The 23,005-nt window shown below is 38.1% G+C and overlaps 1 protein-coding gene across 14 annotated transcripts in view; it reads right to left on the bottom strand.

The window, feature by feature from the left end:
- The window catches only part of fbrsl1 (fibrosin-like 1), a 763,594-nt gene that overhangs the window by 652,296 nt on the left and 88,293 nt on the right, over positions 1 to 23,005 (bottom strand). For 11 of the 14 annotated variants that reach the window (XM_052031844.1, XM_052031834.1, XM_052031835.1 and 8 more), the window contains exon 2: positions 734 to 802. The exons of the other annotated variants lie outside the window; for them this stretch is intronic. In XM_052031844.1, coding sequence (XP_051887804.1) covers positions 734 to 802 — 69 coding nt within the window. The remainder of the gene's footprint in view (positions 1 to 733; positions 803 to 23,005) is intronic. 14 annotated transcript variants of the gene reach the window in all.

Here is a 23,005-nt window from a genome sequence, read left to right on the forward strand (position 1 = left end):
TGATTGGGTAAATAGAGAATTCCAGCTTCTTTCTATAGTAAATGTTGAAAAAATTGCAAAAAACAATGCAATCTTTGTAAAGAATGTTTTTAGAAGAAATCTGCACTGTCACAGAACAGCTGACCTTGTCCTCTAATGTCAGACTACTTCAGTAAACAGCAACTGGTCTTCATTTACATGGAAAAAAGCTTGCACAGACCATGAATTAATGCCGATTGTACAGACTTCCTGTCAAAACAGGTCTTAAAAATAAATCTGCTTGAAGGTTACCAAATATTAACTTTTCAGATAGGCACTGAATAAGAGATACCTATTAAACCATGCTATTGTTGTTTCGAAGAATAAACAAGTTCATCTGAAGAGTTACTTTGCAAGCAAGCCTTTCAATTCATTTCTTTGCAAACTATTGGTGTAACATAAGGGTACAGGTTCAATTGGGAAGAATTTCTCCACTTCAATTAAACAGGCTGATAAATACACCACCTCAGATTGTTCAAGTTCACTCTAAATCATACTTGTGTAGTTTTCAAACATTTTTCTCCAAGCATCAAATACATATCTATGTCATAATTTATTGTTTAAACAAATCTCAACAAGCTTCTCCAATTCCTAGAACAAACAGGAAAACCCAGTTAATCCATATAATTAAAATCAAGATTTTGCCCATTGATAATAACCAGCAAAGCTGAACTTTATAATAAATGTTGAATGGCAACACAAATATTTAACTCACGGTTTCGATTGCAAATTGAAACACATCTAAATGATGTAAGTGATTGGGGAGATCACCATGCTTTTCTTCCTGAAAAGGTAAAATAGTGAAGTTCTTACAAAATCAGTTGCTAAACGAGAAGATTACAAACAATTATTTGTTTACAAAACACATCCATTAGATTTAAATGTTACAATCCATTTTATTTTTAATGAACTACAAACTGCAATATCTTAAAAGGAGCCATTAGTAACAATTGTTACAACAGGAATATCCAACCTGCTCTGGAAGTCAACTTCAATCCCACAAAATTTACAAATAAAAATCAGCAAGTTCTTTATTAACTAAGGCTAAAACCTACAAGGAAAATGTAACCATACAAAATATATCCTTGCCTTTAATGTGTCTCCAGTTATGACATGGTATTCCCTATTTTAGACAAACACATTTGGCATTTTTGTAGTGGGCAACAGGCTTGAAATTCTATCTGCAAAGATCTGATGCTTACAAACATATGAAACAGACTGACTTCCTGTTAAGAGACAAACTACATCTTAATACCTATTTAAATCAAATCTGGGCTTGTGTGGAAGTAGCCCATGACATTAATCAAACCAAGGCTTCAATATTAACCTCACTTCACCAATGACAGGCAAGGATATATTTATATACATTTATAATATGCCTTGCCAGTGTCTGGCTTTGCAGGTATCAGGAGGAGCAGTGCTGCCCAATGCAACCCTTTGGTACCCACTTCTGCCCATGCTCATCCTGCCACGCTTTCATCTCCATCCTCACCCTCCAATCTTCAACTCCCTTGTCTCCCCAAAGGCTTCTCCCTTAGCTTCTTCTAAGCCCAAAAGACCACTCCTAGCTATCAAGGGTTCCCAGATGCAACTGCCAGCATTCATTTTCATGACCAGCAACTGACCAATCAACTTGAAAACAAAATGCTAGAAATACTTAGTATGTCAAGCAGTACCTGTGGAAAGTGAAATAGAATTAACTTTCCATGATAATGTTTTATCATAAGTGGGGAAAAATTAGATCAATAAAATCTTAAGCTGCAGACAAAGTAGAAAGTGCAAAGAGATTAAAAGGGAAGGTCTGTATTTGGTTTCCTTATTGTAAAAGGAGACCACATCATGAGCAATTGGAACTCACTCACTTCTTCTGAATAACTATGGGAACTTGATTAAAGGAGAAGTTGTTCAATGTTCAACAAATGGAGCTGGTTGGATCACTTTTCAAGGAAGCAAAGAGCCCCAAAGCCATCCTAATGTTGATCTTGTAAGGGTAGAGGGATGGAAATGAGATGCTTGGAGCCAGGGAACTGGAAAATGTTTAAGTAGCAATATGGCATTAGAAATGTTTCAAACACTGATAGAGGTCTGGATGAAGGGAAAAAGAACAGTAACAACTTATGGCAAAAACGTTAGAGCTTGGAACAAAGCAGTACAGCCCAGGAACAGCCCCATCAGCTCACGACATCTGCGCTGAACATGGTGCCAAATTAAACTAAATCTCTTCTGTCTGTACATGATCCATATCCCTCCATATTCATGCATTTATCTAATATCCTATTAAATGCCACCATCATATCTGCTTCCACCACTACCCCAGCAGCCCATTCCAAGCATCTATCACTCTTTAAAAAGAAATTGCGTCACACATCTCCTTTAAACTTTCCCCCTCACTTTAAATACACATCCTCTAGGTTTTGCAGTCTTCCTACAGATGCTCCATTTTCCTCCCACACCTAAAGATTTGGGTTGGTAGGTTAATTAACCACTGCAGGCTGAAATGATCGAGTCAGAGTCATACAGCAGAGAAACAGGCCCTTTGGCCCATCTGGTCCATGGCAACTAAGATGCCCATCCAAGCTAGTGTCATTTGCCTGCATTTGCCCCATAACCTTCTAAACCTTTCCTATCTGTGTACCTATCCCACTACCTTAAAAGTGGTTATTGTACCTGCCTCAACCACTTCCTCTGGTAGGTCATTCCATATATGTACCATGTGTATAAAATAATTGCCCCTCAAGTTCCTATTAAATATTTCCCCTCAAACCTATATCCTCTAGTTCTCAATTCTCCAATCCTGGGAAAATAACTGAATGCATTGACCATATCTATGTCCCTTATGATTTTATACACCTCTATAAGATCACCTTTCAGTGTCCTATGCTTCAAGGAATGAAGTCCTAGCCTGTCCAACCTCTTATAACTCAGTCCCTCAAGTCCAGACAACATCCTTGTAAATCTTTTCTGCACTCTTTCCAGTTTAATAACATCTTTCCTATAAGCAGGGCGACTAAAACTGAACAATACTCCAGATGTGGCCTCACCAGTGTTTTGTAAAGTTCTATACTCAGTACCCTGACCAATGAAATTCTCTAGTGTAACTAAGGTCTGTGGCTGTCTGGGAAACAATGACTGTTTTCTGATGGTGTTTGATAGAAAATTAAGATATGGTGTTTGATAGAAAATTAAGATATGGTGTTTGAGAACTGGTGTTCAATTTAGGTGCCTAGTGGACCATGGCAGAAGACACAAAAGAACCAATTTAACTATCATCGGCTCTTATTTAGTTTCCCTACACCCTTCTCACCTCAAGAATCAGATCTTAGGAGTCTTTTAAACTCTGCCTCTGCAATATAGTACAGCATTGCTATACTATTTGATGTGAAACAGTACAGAAATATTTACAGTAATATCCTATTTCACAAATGATAATGTACAGCTGTGCAAAGCCAATGGACTGTAAAGTACATTTGTCTTCATTGTTATCAACAATCTCTTTAATAAATTGACAATTTTTAAAATATATAATTCTCTCCCATACTCTTAAGGCATGAACTCTTCATGATAGCATTTTTCTCCATGAACACTGATCATCATCAGGTACATTGCCCAGGTAGAGATTAATCACTGTCTGGCAGTGGATGTAAGCAAGCAACTCAAAATGCAAGAACATCACTGACTGACCCAATTTTATCCCTGCACAATGTCTAAGTAAGGTCACTGGAGGATAAAAAAAAATCAGGAGCAGAAACGCTGACCAGCTTTTTCTCCTACAACCATTACAATTTAGGGTGCTGCATTTAATTATAAACCCCCTTCAATGTCCTCTTAAGTAGCCTACTGTGAGAAACAAGAGAGACTGCAGATGCTGGAATCTGGAGCAAAAAAAAACTGCCGATGCAGGATTTCGGCCCAAAATGTCGACTATCCCTTTTTCTCCACAGATGCTACTCGACCTACTGAGCTCCTCCAGCAGCTTGTTTTTTTTATGCAAACTAGCAAATCTATTTGCTTCAATAATACAAAATTAGCTTTTAGTAGAAGTAATAAACTTCTAGTACAGAATTGCATCAGAAGCCCAGCCTACCTTTTTTTCCCATTAATAAGTAGATGGTCCTTGTAATCTTTTTTTGCTGCCAGTTCATAAAGGGTGCCCATCACCTTCCCAAAAGCTCAAGGAGATGGACAGGAGATGTAGATGGTCCTTGCAAGGTCACATGTTAATGAAAAAAAGCTAGGCTGGGCTTCTGATGCAATTCTGTACTAGAAGCTTATTACTTTTACTAAAAGCTAATCTTCCATTTTCTATTATTATTGAAGCAATTAGACATCAATTGTTTCACACTCCTCGTAACCTACCTGAAATGAGCCTTGTTCTAAATTATACAGCACTCACCCAAAACATTTGCAGCAACAAAATACTGCCTATTTGGTGGGAGAGAAAAAAAAAATCACATTTACTCCAATTTTCTACACATCCTAGTCAGTGAAATACTAATTTTAAACTTATGATAAAGTCAACAGTTCAAAAATAAATTTACACAAGCACCAGCCTATTGATCCTGCAAATACTGGCACAGCTTTCTTTTTAATTTAAAAAAAAGCCACCAGCATTCTTTGACAGAACTGAACAAACCCAAGATTAACGCTGCAAGAATGAAAATTAAGACACAAGATCAAAATTAGGCCATTGAGTCTGCTTTGCCATTCAATCATGGCTGATTTATTTTTCCCTCAACCCCATTCTCCTGCCTTCTCCCCATAACCTTTGACACTCTTACTAATCAAGAACCTATCAACCTCCACTTTAAATATACCCAATGACTGCCTCCACAGTTATCTGTGGCAATCCTTACTACCTTACCACCGAATCAACTCACAACTTAACCTTTAGCAAATCCTGCACTAGGACTCCCAAGTCCCTTTGCACCTCCTATTTCTGAATTGGCTCCCTATTTAGAAAATAGTCAATGCCTTTCTTTATTCCTTCTACTAAAGTGCACAACCATACACTTACCTACACTGTATTCCATCTGCACCTTCTTTGCCCATTCTCCCAACCTGTCCAAATCCTTCTTCAGACTCTGTTTCAACACTACCTACCCCTCCACCTACCTTGGTATCATCTGCAAACTTGGCCACAAAGCCATCAAATCAGTCATCCAGATCATTAACATAACGTGAAAAGTAGTGAACCCAACACTGACAAATATATATGTAAAAGATGTGGGAGTTGATTTTGAAATGCAGTTCAGACTCCAGCATTTTTAGAAACTCTTAGGCTGAATGCAAAGGATGTCAGAACTAGAAAGTGGACTTGTAATCATCATGAGTAGTGATCAAGTACATCGCATATCAGAGTCAGGATTACCCAGGGAGTTGAAAATTAGTTGTAATAAACCACTGTGCCAGACTGAACTACCAAAGAGTTTGCTAACTGCAGTTCAGATATAGTTCATAATCTTGTTTGTTTACAGTTTGCTTGGAGCTTTATCTATTACATTGTTCTAATTTTATCAAGCTCTGTATTGGTTTATAAAACACATGGGGCTTGCTGTCATTCTTGCCAAGTCATCTGAGGTACAGCTTTCAAGCAGCAATCACTCTTTAGGTCTACATCTGTAGTAAATTCCAGCTAATTGTGTCGGGTTACCCTCTCCAGGTTCTTTTGCCCACTTCCATCATTTCCCCTTCAAATAATTACTCATTTTTGCAAGATCTATTTCCAGTGAGAATAGTGATCAGAGGTTTTGACTGTACTGAAAATCTACATTACATAGCAGCATTCAGATTTTCAGACAATTCTTTTTTTTGTTACAGAAGATAATGCTAATAGAAGAGCAGTTTAGCTTGAAATCTTCATCTGCTGGAGCATTTCATATTCAAATTACAATGCTGAAGTTATATTAATGCATGCTTTAAGATAATGTTAGAAGACAATCAATGTAGGCCACACCTTGATTTGAATTGTAAATTCCCAATTCAATGAGTTAATAATAACTGGCCAGCACATACGCAAAATAATTACCTACAATCTGCACCAAACAATTCAAATTACCAACTACACACGGTATATCCCATGCTACAAAATTGATCGGGGACAGACAAAAGAATCCTCAGGAGGCAACTGGCAATAAACCCAAAAGTTCCTTGTAGTGTGTGGCATATTGCTTAGCATCTCTCTACACCCAATTTTGATCAAAAGGTGATACATTTCTGATACTCCAGTCCTCCACTTGGTTTCTCTAACAAGAACCAGAACAGGTTTGAGAGAATGACCAAATCTTGAAGTTAATGCAGCAGATATGGGCAGAGAAATGGCAGATGGAGTTTAAAATCGAGCCAAGTATGAGGTGTTGCACTTTGGGAGATCAAATGCAAAGGGAAAGTACAGAATTAATAGCAGGACCCTTAACACTGTTGATGCACAGAGAGACCTTGGGGTCCAAATCCATAGCTCCCTAAAAGTGGCTGCATGTCAATAGGGTGGTAAATGTGGTGTATGGATGCTTGCCTTTAATATTCAAGGGACTGAATTCAGAGAGTCAAAGTTATACAGCTTTATAAAACCCTGGTTAGGCCATATCTGGATAATGCATTAAGTTCTTGTAGCTCCATTATAGGAAAGATATGGATGTTATAGACAGGGTTCAGAAGAGGTTTACTAGGATGCTGTCTGAATTAGAAGGTAAGGGGGGCAAAGTTCAAAGGAGATGTGCAGAGCAATTTTTTTTTAGAAAACCAGAGTGGTGGATGCCTGGAATGCACTGCCAGGGGTGGTTGTGGAGGCAGAGACGATAGACATTTGAAGGCTTTTAGATAGGCACATGAACATGCAGAGATTGGAGAGATGGACCAAGCACAGGCAGAAGGAATTAGGTGTCATTAGCTTAATTAGTTCAGCAAAACATTGTGGGCCTGTTCCTGTGCTGTACTATTCTAAAGAATGTATGGATGAAACATGTGCAAGAGGCCCAGCAACTCAACAACAGCTATGATAATGCACCAGTTATTCAGGACCATTAAGGCTATTTACAGCCCAAACACCTGGAGCCCCTCTCCACTGAAAGCCAGCACAAAAGGTGAATTTATCAAGGTCAGAGAGGCAGTCAACAAACATTTGAAAGGAACAGTTTGGGCAGAGTGTTGGCAAGTGGAATTTAATCCCAGCAGATGCAAAATGATGCATTTTGAGAAGTCAAATAGGGGTAGGACATTTACAGTAAATGGTAGGGCACTAAGGAATACTGAGAGTGTCTTTGGGGTTCAAATCCATATTCCCTGAAAGTGACAACATACATGGATAGTGTGGTGAAGGCAGCATATAACATGACTTCCTTAGTAGAGGCACAGAACTTAAAAGGTTGGAATGTTACATTGCAACTTTACCAAACACTGATTAGATGGTACTTATACTGTATCACCACACTATTGGAAGGATTTGGTTGCACTGGGCTAGAAGAGATCCACCAGGATACAACCTGGATTGGAGACTTCAGTTATGTGGGGGGGGAGGGAGGTGGCATTAGATGGACCAGGATTTGGAGGCCAAGGGGTGACCTGATAGAGTTATATAAAATTATCATAGTTTTGTGCAGAAAGTCAAAGTCTTTTTCCATTGGTTGGGATATCAAAACAAGAGGGTTTATTTCAAGTGAGAGGAATGAGATTTTAAAAAGATTTGATGGGAAAGGTTTATTTTACACAGAGTGGTTGACGTGTGAAGTTTGCTGTCAGCAGTCGAGTCAGATACAATCAACATGTTTAAGAGACATTTAGACTGGCATTCAAATGGGCATAGAAACTTACAGACCTAATGCAGGCAAATGGGATTAGTATAGATTGCCAAAACAGTTGGCATGAATTGGTGGACCCAAGAGCCCATTTCTATTCTGTACAACTCAATGACTCAGATTTTGAAGTCATAATCACAACTCTGTTCTTGACGTGACTGCCCTCGACTCCATCACATAGACATCCCAAACCTTAAGAGGGCCACATGCCAGTCAAAAAAGGTCTGAGAAGCAGGTGATAACCCTGCCATGTTATAAACTTAATGAAGAGCTTCAGTCACAAATTCAGTCTCATCAACTATACATGTGGAAAAAAAGGATAGATCATGGGAGCTCAGATGCCATGATCGTGACCATTTTCAAGAAAGAGACATGATGCTAGGAGGTCTCTGCTTTTTATGCACTGAAATGAATGCCAGGTTCCTTCTCAAATGGCCAAAACAATGCTCCCTAAATGATAGTGTGGATTCTAATACATCAAGGGGCACCGAAGATGACTTTTACTATGCAACAACTTCAAGCGCAGAGGAAGTACCAACCAATACATCAGACAGGTCCTATGGATCAAGATAGTTGGAAGATTACAGTAAATTTCTACAATTTTAACCCAGACCTCCTTTGGCAATGTACCATGGACTCCATCTGAATCAAATGACTTATTTTAAGAGGCAGTTTTTCTACTAAATCTCAATCTTTAGCTCATCCAAAAAAATCTTACTACCTTCTCCTGAGATATCAACAGCAACTTCTTTTATGTTAAAGGCTAGTAGTAATATTCCAGCTATATACTCTGCCTCAATCTCAGATTACACTATTGGTCTCTAATCAACCCCACCCCTCTTAGTATTCACATAACTATAGAAGATTTACGCGTTCCTTTCTGTGTGAACTGCCATTCTGTTCTCATTTTCTCTTTATGCCCATTTTATCCCCCTCATCAGATCTTTTCTCATCTTATTGTACTCAATCTGGTTCTCATTCAAATCATTTCCTTAGCACATTATATATACCTTTTTGTTTCATCACATTTTCCCCTCACCTGTCATCCAGGGACACTATTTTTGATCACCCTACCTTTGCACGTCTGCACTTGATACAAACATCTGGTCCCCTTTGAACAGATTTTCCCCTCCTCCCACTTACGGAAGCTTTCATTCAATTAAGAACTTCTACTTTAAATTGTTCTTTGCTATTCTTTGCAAATCCAAAGCTTAGGATATAAAACAAAATCACCGTTACTTAGGTGTTTTCTCACTGATGTAATTCATCAGAACCAGATCCAGTAAAGCCTCCTCCTTTCATGCTGAGCTAAAAATAAATTGACAAGGGAAGTTTGGCAAAACACATGTCAGAAGTTCCTCCCCATTTCTGCCCTCAAGTATTGATTGGGGACAGTATTCTCACTGTCTGTTCCTTTAATGTTAAAGTCTTCAGATTCTGCTGACAAACTTTATCAGATGCAATTTAAATCTTTGCCTCAAAAATTACAGCAATGAAATTGTAGAAATTTGAATGCAATTTGAAGTTACTTTTTTTTAAACAGTAGTTTCAAAAGCACACTTCTAAAAATTGAGATTCAAATACACATTTCACCCAGTTGATTTCAGTCTGTCATAAATTGTTGGTTCGATTCACATCTGATACCCTTCACAATGTGCAACAGGAACAATTTTTTTTGCCAAGGATATGGCTATTAAATTAATAACAATTTTTCAGAAATACATTGCAATAATATTTTTGAGCCCATTACACAGTGGGCTTTTTAAACTGACTCCAGTTCAATTCTGTCACAATTCAACATGCTATTATTAGATTAATCCTTAAACATACTGTGAAGGATGTAGAAGAGCAAATCTATTAATTACAAACAATTATCCAGACAGGAAAAAATATGAACCTATTAATCCACACATTTTTCCAATCTATATTTATGGCAACACTACAGGAGGTGTTGATTTGTGACAAATATGACCATAATAAAATCATACTAATTTGCCTGCAAATATACTCTGCCTGCAGATTTCTGCCACAACAGTAACAACTGATATTTTTAAAATGACACACAATTGAATTAGCACCGCTACACAATAATAGAATAGATATAACAGTACAGCACAGGAAAAGGCCCTTCAGCTCACCATATCTATGCTGGCAATGATTCCAAATTAAACTAACCCTATTTGCTTACACATGGTCTGCATCTCTCCATTCCATCTATTCATTCCTAAATGCTCTTAAATATAGTTATCATATCTGTTTCCACCACCTCTCCTGGCACCATACTCCAGGCACCTACTGCTCTCTATGTAAAAAGACTTTCCTTTTAAGTCTCCTTGAAACTCTCCCCCTCTCACCTTAAACCATCCCCTCTAGTATTTGATACTTATGCCTCTCAAATGTTATATACTACTATCAGGTCACCCCTCAGCTTCTGACACTCCAGAGAAAGCAATGTTTATCCAATGTCTCCTCATAGCTAATACTCTCTAATCCAGGCAACATCCTGATGAGCCCCTTCTATACTCTCTCCAAAGCTTTACATACTTCCTGTAATGTGGCAACCAGAACGACACACAATACTCCAAATGTGGCTGAACAAAAGTTTGATACAGCTGCAACACGACTTCTCTACTTTTATACTCAATACCGCAACCAATGAAGGCAAGCATGTCATGTCTTCTTTACTCCCTAATCCATTTGTGTTTCCACTTTCAGGGAGCAATGGACTTGCACCCTAGATCGCACTAAACATCAATGCTTCCAAGGGGCAAAAACAAGCTGCTGGAGGAACTCAACAGATCAGGCAGCATCTATGGAGGCAAAGGGATAGTCATCATTTCATGATGAGACCCCATATTGTGACCAAGTGTAAAACAGAACATAACCCATCTAAAGATATGGGGGGAAGGGAGAGGTGAAGGAGCTGGCAAGCAATAGGCAAATCCACGTGAGAAGGAGCAGAGACTGGGAGTGATGAGTGGAGACAGAGGGTTGCATTACCATTGTGGAATCTGATAAGAAAGTAAGGTGCTGAATGGAACTTCTCTCACCCCTCCAACTCTTTACAACTGGCCACCTACACACCCAGTCCTGATTCAGCTTCTCAACACAAAACAGACTATCCCTTTGCCTCCACAAATGCTGCCTGACCTGCAAGTTCTTCTAGCAGCTTCTACGTTGCAGTTTCTGGAATCCAGTCTCATGTCTCCGTTTTAATGCTCCCAAGGGTCCTGCCATTTGCTGTACAACTTTCCTCTTACATTTGACTTCCCAAAGTGCAACACCTCACTTGTCCAAATTAAGCTCAGTCTGCCATTTCTCCACGCAAATTTCCAACTGGTTTAAATCCTGCCATCTGCAATCTTACTGATCACCCTACTTATATACAAATGATTTGGATGAAAATCTACACCCCTCCTGTCTAGAGCCAAGCCAGTTCGGAATCTACTCTATCAAATTTCTATGGATCTCAAGTACTTCAATCTTCTGGATCAGCCTACCATGAGGTACTTTGTTAAATGCTTTACTAAAGTCCATGTAGACAACATCTACTGATGTACCCTCAATCAAAAATACAAGATTTGACTCTCCATATTCAGTTTGGAAATATGGGTTATATAATCCCACATTGCTGGGCATCTCTTTCTCAATAAGTATTTGTCCCATCACATCACTCAGTCTTTTTTGTATTCAAGTAAATCCATTTCACTTCAAGTGTTGCCAGAATGCTAAAGTTAGCATTGTGGCCTTAACGAATAGGAGTCATATTGGGACCAAAGTATATATGCACATTTTAAACCAATAGACATTGAATAGTCAATTATATTTAATTCCACCTTTAATGCAAACATAATTTACCTGGGGAAATTATAACTGCACAACATGAAATTTGGATTTATGACTTAGAATTTCATGAGCAAGAAACAGGAATGCAAAACTAATGTACTCCAGACATTTAATTCAACTTGATTTTCCATTTCTTTTAGTTTTTAGGGATAACTCATCTGCTACAAAGTCAAGATCAAAAGACAAACTTGTTTAGTTTTTCAATTTCACTTCTATGAAACAGAAAGATGCATCCAGTATAATCTGGGCAAAATTTGGTAATAAGAGGAAAGTTCATATGGACCTGGATAGTTACTTCTGAGTGCTTAAAATTAATTTTTTCCATGAAGCTATTTAAAAGGGACATCTCTACAAAAGACAGCATTGAATATATAACATTTACTTTTATTTTTCAGTTTTGTCAGATCAATGCCCATTCAAGGACACTACCAACAATAAAATTAAAGGATTTGAAGTATAAAACATGCCACATTTTCTTGTGCATGCTTTAATAGATTCAAATACCTTTTTTTTTGAAATCAGCAGGAGCCATTAACAGTATTCATTGCATCTGAACTGCATTTTCCATATTATTTTGATTGATGTATGAGATGGTTTAACATTTAGTTGATTCACAGTGGTGTCTTGTACCTTGCATTTCAGCCTTTAAGACAAATCAGATAACTTCGCAACCAGACAACACTCATGGCAATAATAAACGCTTTCAGTGCTTATCTTTATCATGGACATCCAGATAAGGCACTTAAATGATAAAAATCAACCAACAGACAACTTCTGAGCTACATTCATATTCCTCAAATCCAATATGTAAACATGTCTACAATGTCAAAAACCAATTGCTGTTTAACCCTTTAAATGAATGAATAAAAAATTTACTATGGCATTTGCCAGACACTTAATTTTTTTCCCCTCACCTTAAAGGAAATACTTGTCACATTATGCTTTGCATAATTATTCATCTTATTAGGAACACAATGGTTTTAAATTGTTTGAAGTGAATTAAGTTGGCCCCAAGTGGTTTGACATTTATATTTAGAAGAATCAGATTTATTATTACTGACTTATATACAACATGAAATTTGTTGTTTTGCGGCAACAGTAGTACAAAGACAAATTACTATAAATTAAGTAAATAAATAGTGCAAATAAAGGATTAATTCATGGACCATTCAGAAATCTGATGGCAGAGGGGAAGAAACCATTTTTGAATCATTGAGTGTGGATCTTCAGGCTCCTGTATCTTCTCCCTGATGGTAGTAACGAAAAGAGGGCACATCCCAAATGGTGAGGGTCCTTAGTGATGAATGCCATCTTCTTGAAGTACTGCCTCTTGAAGAGGTCCGATGGTGGGGAGAGTTATTAAAAACATCTGACAGACTAGAATTTTGGTTAGCTGTTTTAAGTTATCATCGCATCTTCCCACACAACTGCAGGAAATGCTACACCTGCCCTTCTACCACCTCCATTCTATCAGGGACCCAAACACTTTCTGGCTAAAGCAGCAATTACTTGCAAGTCTTCCAGTTTTGTATATTGTATTCAGAGCTCACAATGTGGTCTCTTCTACACTGGGGAAACCAAATAGACTGGGTTAATGCTCAACAGAACACTGCCAGTCTACAAGTGTGACCCTGAGCTTCCATCTATCAGCAACACTTGTATCTTGGGCCCCTACATTGCTCCAATGAAGCTTAATGCAACCTCAAAAGCATCTAATTTTCCATCTAGGCACATACAATCTTCTATCCTCAACAATGAAATAAACAATTTCAGGTAATCAGCAACTCCAGTCTTGTTTCTGACATTGCCAGCATTCAGCTCTTGCTTCCTCTCCTTTTATGATCATTTCCAATTTCATTCATCGCCCCCTAATCACACCTCCATCACACAGACCTTTGGTGATTCACCTGCTTTACCAGTCTTTCAGCCACATCATCATCATCACATGGCATTCAATCTCCCCTAGTGTTCACTTATAGGCTTTCCCTTCTCTCCATCCCTACCTCCTTTCTCTGCAACTGAAAACTTATTCTCGATTTTTCCCCATTTGTATGAAGAGTCAACAACTCAAAAGTTAAATTCCATTTCACTCTGCACACATGCTGCCTGACTTGCTAAATATTTCCAGCAATTTTCTGTATGTCCATCTGTTAGAGACTTTACACAGGTCTGAAGAGAAAGAATTTTCAGTACTACAGGAAGGGCAGGGGAGTGAGATTCCTCCTGCATAGAACACACATGGAATCAATAGGCTGTATGGCATCTTTCCTTTTTTTAAAAAAAATTATTTCATGATCCTGAAGTGCTCTGGCAATTGTTGTTTGTAGCAAAAGTAAGTCTCAAACATTCAGAAACTTGTTAGTTTTGTCAAGGTAGCACATTTGTGCACAATTACGTCTGACAACAGCAACCATTCTTTCAACAACACTACTGTTGTACCATCTACTAAAGTGCAAGCTGGCATTGCCACAACATCCAGCTCAAAGAATCTTAGAGAACTATTACAATACTGCCACAGATGAGAAACTGCAAGTGTTTAAAGAAAATTTGCATTAACATACCACCTTTTCAAATCTCAGGAAACACTGAAGCTCACCATATTAATTTTCCACCCCCCAATGTAGCCATTAACAAGTTAGCAAGCAGCCAATTTGTGGAGATAATCAAGAAGTCCCACAACCACAATTAGGAAAAAAATGGCCAGTTCATCTATATAGATGGATTAGTTGAAGGAACTCAAAACACCTACAGACCTTATTATTCCTCTTCCAATAGAGGGATCCTTTATGTCCATTTGAACATACTATTTGGTTGAGTCTTAATGGCCTCTCAGTTCAGTAGAAATTTGTGATGGATAATAAATGCTAGAATTCTAGCAACTTCCAACTCACAAACAAATAAAAACATCAAGTGAAAAAAGCAACTTTAACAGTACAATACTGAGGGAATAATCCATCAAAATATTAGCAAAGATTTCTTGTTTAGAATCAGGGCTTAGATCTATTATCTTCTCGGGTCATAACAGCAATGACATGCACAAAAGGAAAAAGTGAAATGTTTGGTTCAGACTGGACAGAAATGAGAGAGTTCTAATTTTGCATCACTCTTGAACAAAACAAGTACAAATGGTGTTCAAAACTTTACAACAGTTACAAAACAAAAAGAGCCAGAATAAGTCTAAGTTTTGACCTGCTTTCTTAAAATTAGTCAGATAGGAGAATGGAGTCAATCTTTGAAATGTTTTGAGTTGAATTCTCTTCCCTTGCCTCATGGTGAAATGGAAATTTGGCATTCCATCAAGACAAGGAAACAACAACATCATTCATGGCTTTGAGTCTGTTCAATTACCTCAGTAAATGCAATCAAAATTAAGCAAACATTTGTTCATTTTTTTGGGATCTGGGCATGATTGGCAAGGCCAACATTTATTGCCCATTCCTAATAGTCCTTCATATAGATCTATTTACATTTTGCAAATACATGCCTAACAGATGTTATATTCTGTTCCAAGCATTTCAGCTCACAATGGGAGATAAATGCAGATCTGAGAATCTCCATATTTGATCTTGTCTGCTATTCAGGAAGACAAAATTAAAGCAACCATGTGTCTATCGGGCCACAATGGAGCGGAAGACTGATTTTAAGTACAATCTTTAAACCACAAGATCAAATTCCCACGGCAAAATATGATAGAAATATCAAATGGCCTTAGCGTCAAACTTGCACCATCTTACTGTATATTCCCCTGAATAACTGAAATTTTGTGATAGGAATTAATAGTTTTTCAGTTCAGCTTTGATTGTTAAAAATACAAAATAGAACAGGTGTATTTCACTGACTCAGCTATGGCTATTTAGCTCCCAAAAATGTACTTTGTCAAACTACTCAAGGCTGTAGTTGAAAGTTAACATTACCTATCAGACTAAAAGAGATTAGCTAGGGTTTTGAAGGTTTAATCAAAACTACAAATTTAATAAATAGAAAAGTTAGTATTTGGCTAAAGAGAATAAAAAGCTCTTTAAAAATAAAAATAATGTGCTGGAATTTTGATCACTTCCTGCAACCCTAACACTTCAAAAATGGTTTATATAAATGCATTTTTAGAGACATGGAAAAAAACTTTCATAAACCTAGACCATCCCAAGCATACAACAGCCAACAAATTTATAAGGCATGGTCGATATATGTGAACTTCTTTTCCTTCTGAGAGAATTCCTTTTAATTACATCTATGACCAAAGGTAAATTTTATGAAAAATGTTTCTTATAATACTGGATGCCTCAAGGAGTATTTCACAGTCGTCCTACAGTAAAGGATATTCAAATTCAGGTTTGCATTCCTAATTCATTGTTAAAATATTAACCTAATGCCCATTTGCAAAATATTCATACTAATTTTCAGGCATAAAAGTTCACCCTAAAATTAGGTCTAACCTCATTCATAATCAAAAAATCCAACATGCATACATTTTCAATTCATCCCAAGCTTCAATTCCCAGAATTAATTATCTTAGTGTATATTAAGCATATAGCTCATGCTGTAAACTATATTTCACACTTTTGTATTGGTATTGGTTTGTTGCATAAAGACAGAGGAGATTGTGGGAGCTAAATTATCAAGGGAATGATATCATTACATATAATAAACTTTGAATAACCACAAATGAATACAATGTGGAATAGAAAACAGAACTGAATTTTAGAAGACCCAGAGAAGCTTGACATCCATCATTTCAAAGCCATTTGAGGAACTCGATTTCACTATTACTTTGCTTTAAAGTATTTAATGGATAAGTTTAAACAAAGTGGAAATTGAGTGAACAATAATTACACATTTGGATCCAAGTAAGCAACATCAAAATTGATAAAAGCACAACTCTCATTAGAATACCATCTCCACCTGCATGATTGAATTAGCTGATTCAACTGCCATTTATTTTGCTCACTTTGGCTATTACATTGGTGTAACAGGCTTAGTATTTAACTAAATTAATGCTAACATTTCTATAACATCTACATTCAAATTATGTTTAAAAAAAACACAAGTTTGCAAGTCTGCTCATGCTGATGGATTTTCCTATGCCCATATCCAGTATACTGTCAGGATCTATACACAGTGTGTAGCACCTTGTTATCTAATCCATCACTGGAAGCTCCTTCTTTCACCATTGTAACTTTAATCAGCTCTGCAGCTAGGTCTCATTCCGAAATTATCCTTAGATCAACAACACGATTCCACCTTCTGGAATAAAGTTTGTGGCTTCAAACTTTATTCCAGAGACATGAGTACGTAATCCAAGCTGACATCGTGTGCGAGTGCTGAGGTCGTGCTGCTGTCAGATGAGATACCAAATACAAGCCCCTTCTACTTTTCTAAGTGGGGATAACAGTAGTCAGGGCATTAATTAATCTGAAACAGAATCTTGCAAGAATGACGACATAAGAAAGGTTCTACTAAGGAAACAGGAGGAGCCAGGCTTTAAATTAAAAGAAAAACAATCAGAAAAAGGTAATAACCACTGGAAATTGGCATAAAATCAAGATCGGAGAATTGTACATCTGACAAGTAAAGGCAAGGGAAAAAGGTCACTGGGAGTAGTCTATAGGCCTCCTAAAATTTGCTATATAGTGGTAGAGACTAAAAGGTAAAAATATTAGGTTACAAGGAAAGTTTAGCAATACCCATGGGAGACTTCAGTCTTCATAGAAATAGGATATACACAGAGTCCTCATCATCCACTGACTTACTCATTGATGATACAAAATATTGCCTGCATTTCTGTTGAAGTGGAAAACCTGTTGGTCAGTAGAATGCAAAAAATGGACATGGGATATGATTAAAAGGTTCTAAATGAATACTATGAAATAGTCTAAGAACGGAATAATCCATCACTGAAAATGAAAAGTGTGATATATTGAATGCAATAAACATGAGAGGAAGTATTCAGGGGCTCAGGACTTTTGAAAATGAATAAAAAAGTCAGCCTGGATGAAGTATATTCCAAACTCTGGAAAGGGAGGAAATTGTGGAGGCTCTATTTTTCAATCCTCCTGACTGAAGGAATGTTGCCAGCACATTGGAAAACTTTACATGATAGCATTGTTTAAAAAGGGAAGAAAGGGATAAGTCAAGCCATTACAGGTCAGGTGGTTTAACTTCAGCAGAAGGCAAATTATTGGAATCAATTAATCAAGGACATGAATTTGTTAAATGAAGGTCATGCCCTTGATTAAATCATTTACAAAATAATAACTGCTGAAAACAATGCATTTGATGTAGTCCACATGAATCTTAGAAAGGCTCCTACATGACAGACTCAAAAAAGCAAAAGCTCATGGAATCCAAGTGGCAAATTACATCCAAAATTGGCTTAGGGATAAGGGTAATGGATGTTTTGATGAGTGGAAGTTTGTAATCTGTGGGATTCCACAGGATTTGGTACACAGTCCTTTGCTTTACAGATTCAGATAAACCAGCATCCAAATTATTTGGAAATCTGAATGGTTTGACATCTGGCTCACTTATTAGTCTGGAATGTGAGATGGGTGTCCAGAGCACAAGTGGCCAGACCCAGGTATGGAGTGCAGAACATGGATCGGTTTGCAGCTAGGGCAGGAGCCTGGAGTTCTATATTTCCCACTCTTTCTCAATGGAAAGTTCATTATATTGCTGTGTAACATGTAAAAATAGTAAAGAAAGTGCTCGGATATTAAAAGGAGTAACATTCAAAAATGCAGGAAATCTTCTAACCCAGCACCAGAGTTCCAAGAGGATTATCCAAGCTTTACTGTAATGATTTAGGCAAATGGAGGAGGGGGAGAAACAAAATAGTTTGTAGATGATACAAAAATTGTCCAAGTGAGGAGGATTACTTTACAATGCAGGAAGATATAGATGATCTGATCAGTTGGGCCGAAAAACAGCAAATGGAATTCAATCCAAGGAAGTACAAGGTAATACATGGGAAAGTGCAACAAGAGGAACATATTGCATCTGTGCAGTATCTTGGAATGTACATCAACTAGATTGTTAAAGATATCAGGCCAGGTCAATAAGGTGGTTAAAAAGGCATACATAGGAAGCTTTTCCCTATAACTTAGGTTTAAAATATAAAGGCACAGAGGTTATGCTGGAACATTGTACAACACAGCTTGAGAAACAAGTTAAGTTCTGGTCATACCATTATGGGAAAGATGCAATTGAACTGGAGAGGGTGTAGCAGAGATTTACTAAGACATTACCAGGAAAATTTGAGCTGAGGAAAGATTTGATAATCTCAGGCTGTATGCTTTGGACGGATTAAGCTCAGAGTAAATTTAATTGATAATGTGTATAAAAATAAAATGTCCAGAGTAAATACAAATTACCTATTATCCTTAAGCTGAGGGAGCAAGATAAAACTAGGGAATACAAATTTTTAAAAATTGACATAGGAAACAAAGATGTGCAAAAACATTTTCACCTGGAGATGGCTAGAGTCTGTAATTCACTATCTGAAAAGGGTGGTCGAGATGGAAACCCACATCACAAGTACTTAATCCTGACCTACAGAGCTACAAATCAAGTGCTGGAAGATGGACTTTGGCCAGGTAGTCTTTTCTCTGTCCAGCACAGATAAATTGGGCCCAATGGCATCCATCTGTCAATTGTGGACTATGATTCTATAGACTTATGAAAGTTATAAGGCATATAGACAGCAGGTTTGGTGAATGGGTAAGGATGTGACTAATTGTATGCTCTGCCTGCCTGTGGGATACACGGAACAGTCCTTTTAATCTTACTTGCTCCCCACCACCTCTTTCCAATACCTTTATCATCATGTTGGTGCTGCTTCCTACGCTAATACAGAAATGGAAAAAAGTGTCATTTTTGCTGCCATTTTCCACGCTGCCTCTCCTTTGCCATAGCCCATATCTGACTCTCCCCTTCCCCTTTGTCCATCTCAGGAGAGAAGGGGCAACCAATAACCATTATAAACTTAGACTCTCACAACTGCCTTGAAGATCTCCTCCCATCCCATTTCCCACCAGAACTCCATTCCATTCTCACGGTTTCTCCAGCTCTGATGCATTTATTTTGATAAGGCTTTCCACAGTCCACCACACTATCTTTCTTTTTCCTTAACCATGGCTTCCCCACTTCCATAGTGGAGAGAAACTATCAACCAATTTCTTCCACTTCCACTCAACCTAGCCAGAGAAGTAGTGCAGGAAGCAAAAGAAATGGTGGAATGCTCCCTGTCCATCCTACCAGATTCCACATTTGACAGATCATGCTTCATAATTTCTACCAGCTTCAACAAACCTCCATCACCTAACATCTTCCCCTTGCTTTTCAACATTCCTAAGAGACTATTCCACTTGCAACTCCCTGGTTCACTTATTCATCTCCACCTTCACATAGGACTTTCCCATGGAACTGCAGATTGTAAAAATACCTCCTTGTTCCACTTCTGACCATCCAAGGAACCAAATAGTCCTTTCAGGTGAAGCCCAATCTAGTGCACTGCATATACACACACTGTGGTCTACTCTGAAATGCAAAAAAATCAAAGTATTAACTGCTTAGCAAGACATCTCCAGTCAGTCCATAAGGGTGACCCCGCACTTCAAGACACCTGTTGATTTAAACATCCATCTCACCTTGCCCCCTCAGTCTTCTGGCCTCAACACGCCAATAAATTTCATAAAGGCTCAAGGAACAGCAATTCATCTTCCATCTAGGCATATTACAGCCCACAGGACTTGCAAGTGAATTCAACAATTTAGAATGTTGAACCAACCCTTCCCATTTGTCAGAACCAGCCAGTTTGATACATGGTCATTAACTTGCAACATTAACTTAGTTTTTCTCTTCAGATACTGTCTGATCTGCTATGTATTTCCTACATTGTCTTTTGTTTCATATTTCCAACAACTGCTTTGTACTGTATCTCTCAGCTCCACCACGTTCTTTTGTTGGTACCAAGCAATCTGGAAGGCATGTGGTATATTGGCCTTCAGTCTTATGATTATCCTCTTCTAATAAAGATACACAGAGCCTTGGTGAGACCATATTACTTTCATTTAGACAGCAATGAAAATATTCTTTGACTCAACCCAGTTTCAATAAAGGAACTTCAACCCAAAACATTAACTCAGTTTCTTTTTCTTCAGATGCCGCCTATTCTACTGAATATTTCCAATGTTTAATTTCAGATTTCCAGCATCTGAAATTGTCTTTTTTATTTATTGTAAAGGGGCCCCTTGGAAACCGTGACCACAATGGAATTTTAATTGATATTTAAAATCCAAAACCGGGTTTTAAATCTGAATAAAGGAAACTATGAAGCTGTGAAAGGCAGGTTGATTGTAATAGACTAGAAACTTATATCAAAAATATCACAGGAGACAGGCAACAGCTAACACTTAAAAATATAAGGTATAATTTGCAGGAAAAAAAGACGAAGGAGAAGTGATTATCCATGGCTGATAGAGGATTTAAAAGATGGAACAACCAGCTTGGAGAGTTGTCAGGAATAGCTCCAGGCCAGAACATTTTAGAACCTAGTATCACAGTATTATAAAATCATACAGCACAGAAATTGGCCCTTTTGCCCCACCTTATCCACACCGACTGTGACACCCAAATATGCTAATCCTACTTGCTTGTATTAGGTCTGTATCGCTCCATGTCCTTCCTATCCAATCACCTGTCCAAATGCCTTTTAAATATTGTAATCGTACCTGCCTTCAACACCTCCTCTGGCAACTCGCTCCAGATATTCACCACCTCGTGTAAAAACTTACCCCTCAGACCACCTTTAAATGTCTCCCCTCTCACCTTAAGCCTGTGCCATCTAGTTCTCGACTTTCCTGTGTTAGGAAGAAGATTCTATCTATCCCATCTATGCCCCTCATCATTTTATAAACCTCCATAAGGTCACCCCTCAGCCTTCCATGTTCCATTGAGAATAAACCCAACTGATCCAATCTCTCCTTATAACTACAGTCCTCCATTCCAGGCAATATCCTGGTGAATCTCTTCATCCTGCTTGGCAAAGTAGGATCAAGAAATTAATAAAGAGAAAAGAGAAAGAAATTTCTAAGTGGAATATGGACACTGTGGCCCTCTGGACTCCATATTGAATTCTACAACTTCAGGTAACTTGACATCTTAGTCTGCACCAGTCATCCATCTGTGATATTAACTCAGCTTGTTTTTTTTCCCTCCTCCTCTGAGCAGAGGACACGCCCAGCCTGACCTGCATTTTACAACTCCCACATTCTTTTGTCCATTTTCTTTTGCCTGTGTTCTATAGAGGGTACTAGGTAGGAAAGTCAGAGGAATATAGGCCTAATGCAGGAAAGTGGGATTAGCATAAATGAGCATCACAGTCAGCATGGACAAAGTGGGCCAAAAGAGTCCATTTCTGTGCTGTATGACTTTATGCAATTCTAAGTTCTAAGATGCTCCCATGTCCAAATCCTCAGATCTAGAGCTATTTCTGGCAACTCCATAACCTATATAGGCCAATGGATGTTGTCTACATGGATGTTAGTAAAGCATTAGAAAAGATTCCTGTGGTAGGCCAATCCAGAAAATTAAGTGACATGGGATCATCCAGTGATTTGTTAGGTTGGATTCAAAATTGGCTTGGTCATAGAAGACAAAGGGTAGTGGTGATGGGGTGTCATTCTGACTGGAGCTCTGTGACTGGACTCGGCCCAATACGTCACAGGTACATCCCTCCCCACCAGTGGTAGTATCTACACGAGGTGCTACCCTAAGGCGGCGATATCTATCAAAGGTCCCCAACATCCAGGCCATGCACTTTCTTGCAGCTCCCATCAGGCAGTAGGTACAGAAGCCTGAAGTCCCATACTACCAGGTTCAAGAACAGCTACTTCTCTTCAACCATTCTGTTCTTGAACCAACCTGTACAACCCTAATCAGTACTTCAGTATAGCAACACTATGACCACTTTGCACCACAATGGACTTAGTACTTTTTTGTTCTAATTGTGTTCTTCCTTGTATAATTTATGTTTTTCTTGAATGTCGTGTATCTGATGCTATATGCCAGTGATGTTGCTGCAACTAAGTTTTTCATTGCACCTGTGCATACATGTGCTTGCACATATGACAATAAACTCTAATTCGACTTTGTTTCGCAAGGATGAGTGCTATGACTTCTGGTTTTGATTTGGACTAAAATGTAGGTAGACTGATTAGCAAGTTTGTAGACAACAAAAATTTAATGGAATTGCAGATTGGGCAAAGGAATAGCAGATGCAGTTTCCAACATTCCAAAGACGTACGGATTAGGAATTTGTGGGCATGCTATGTTGGCACCAGAAGCGTGACGACACT

Source organism: Pristis pectinata, chromosome 17, assembly GCF_009764475.1.
Source record: "Pristis pectinata isolate sPriPec2 chromosome 17, sPriPec2.1.pri, whole genome shotgun sequence".
NCBI lineage: Eukaryota > Metazoa > Chordata > Chondrichthyes > Rhinopristiformes > Pristidae > Pristis > Pristis pectinata.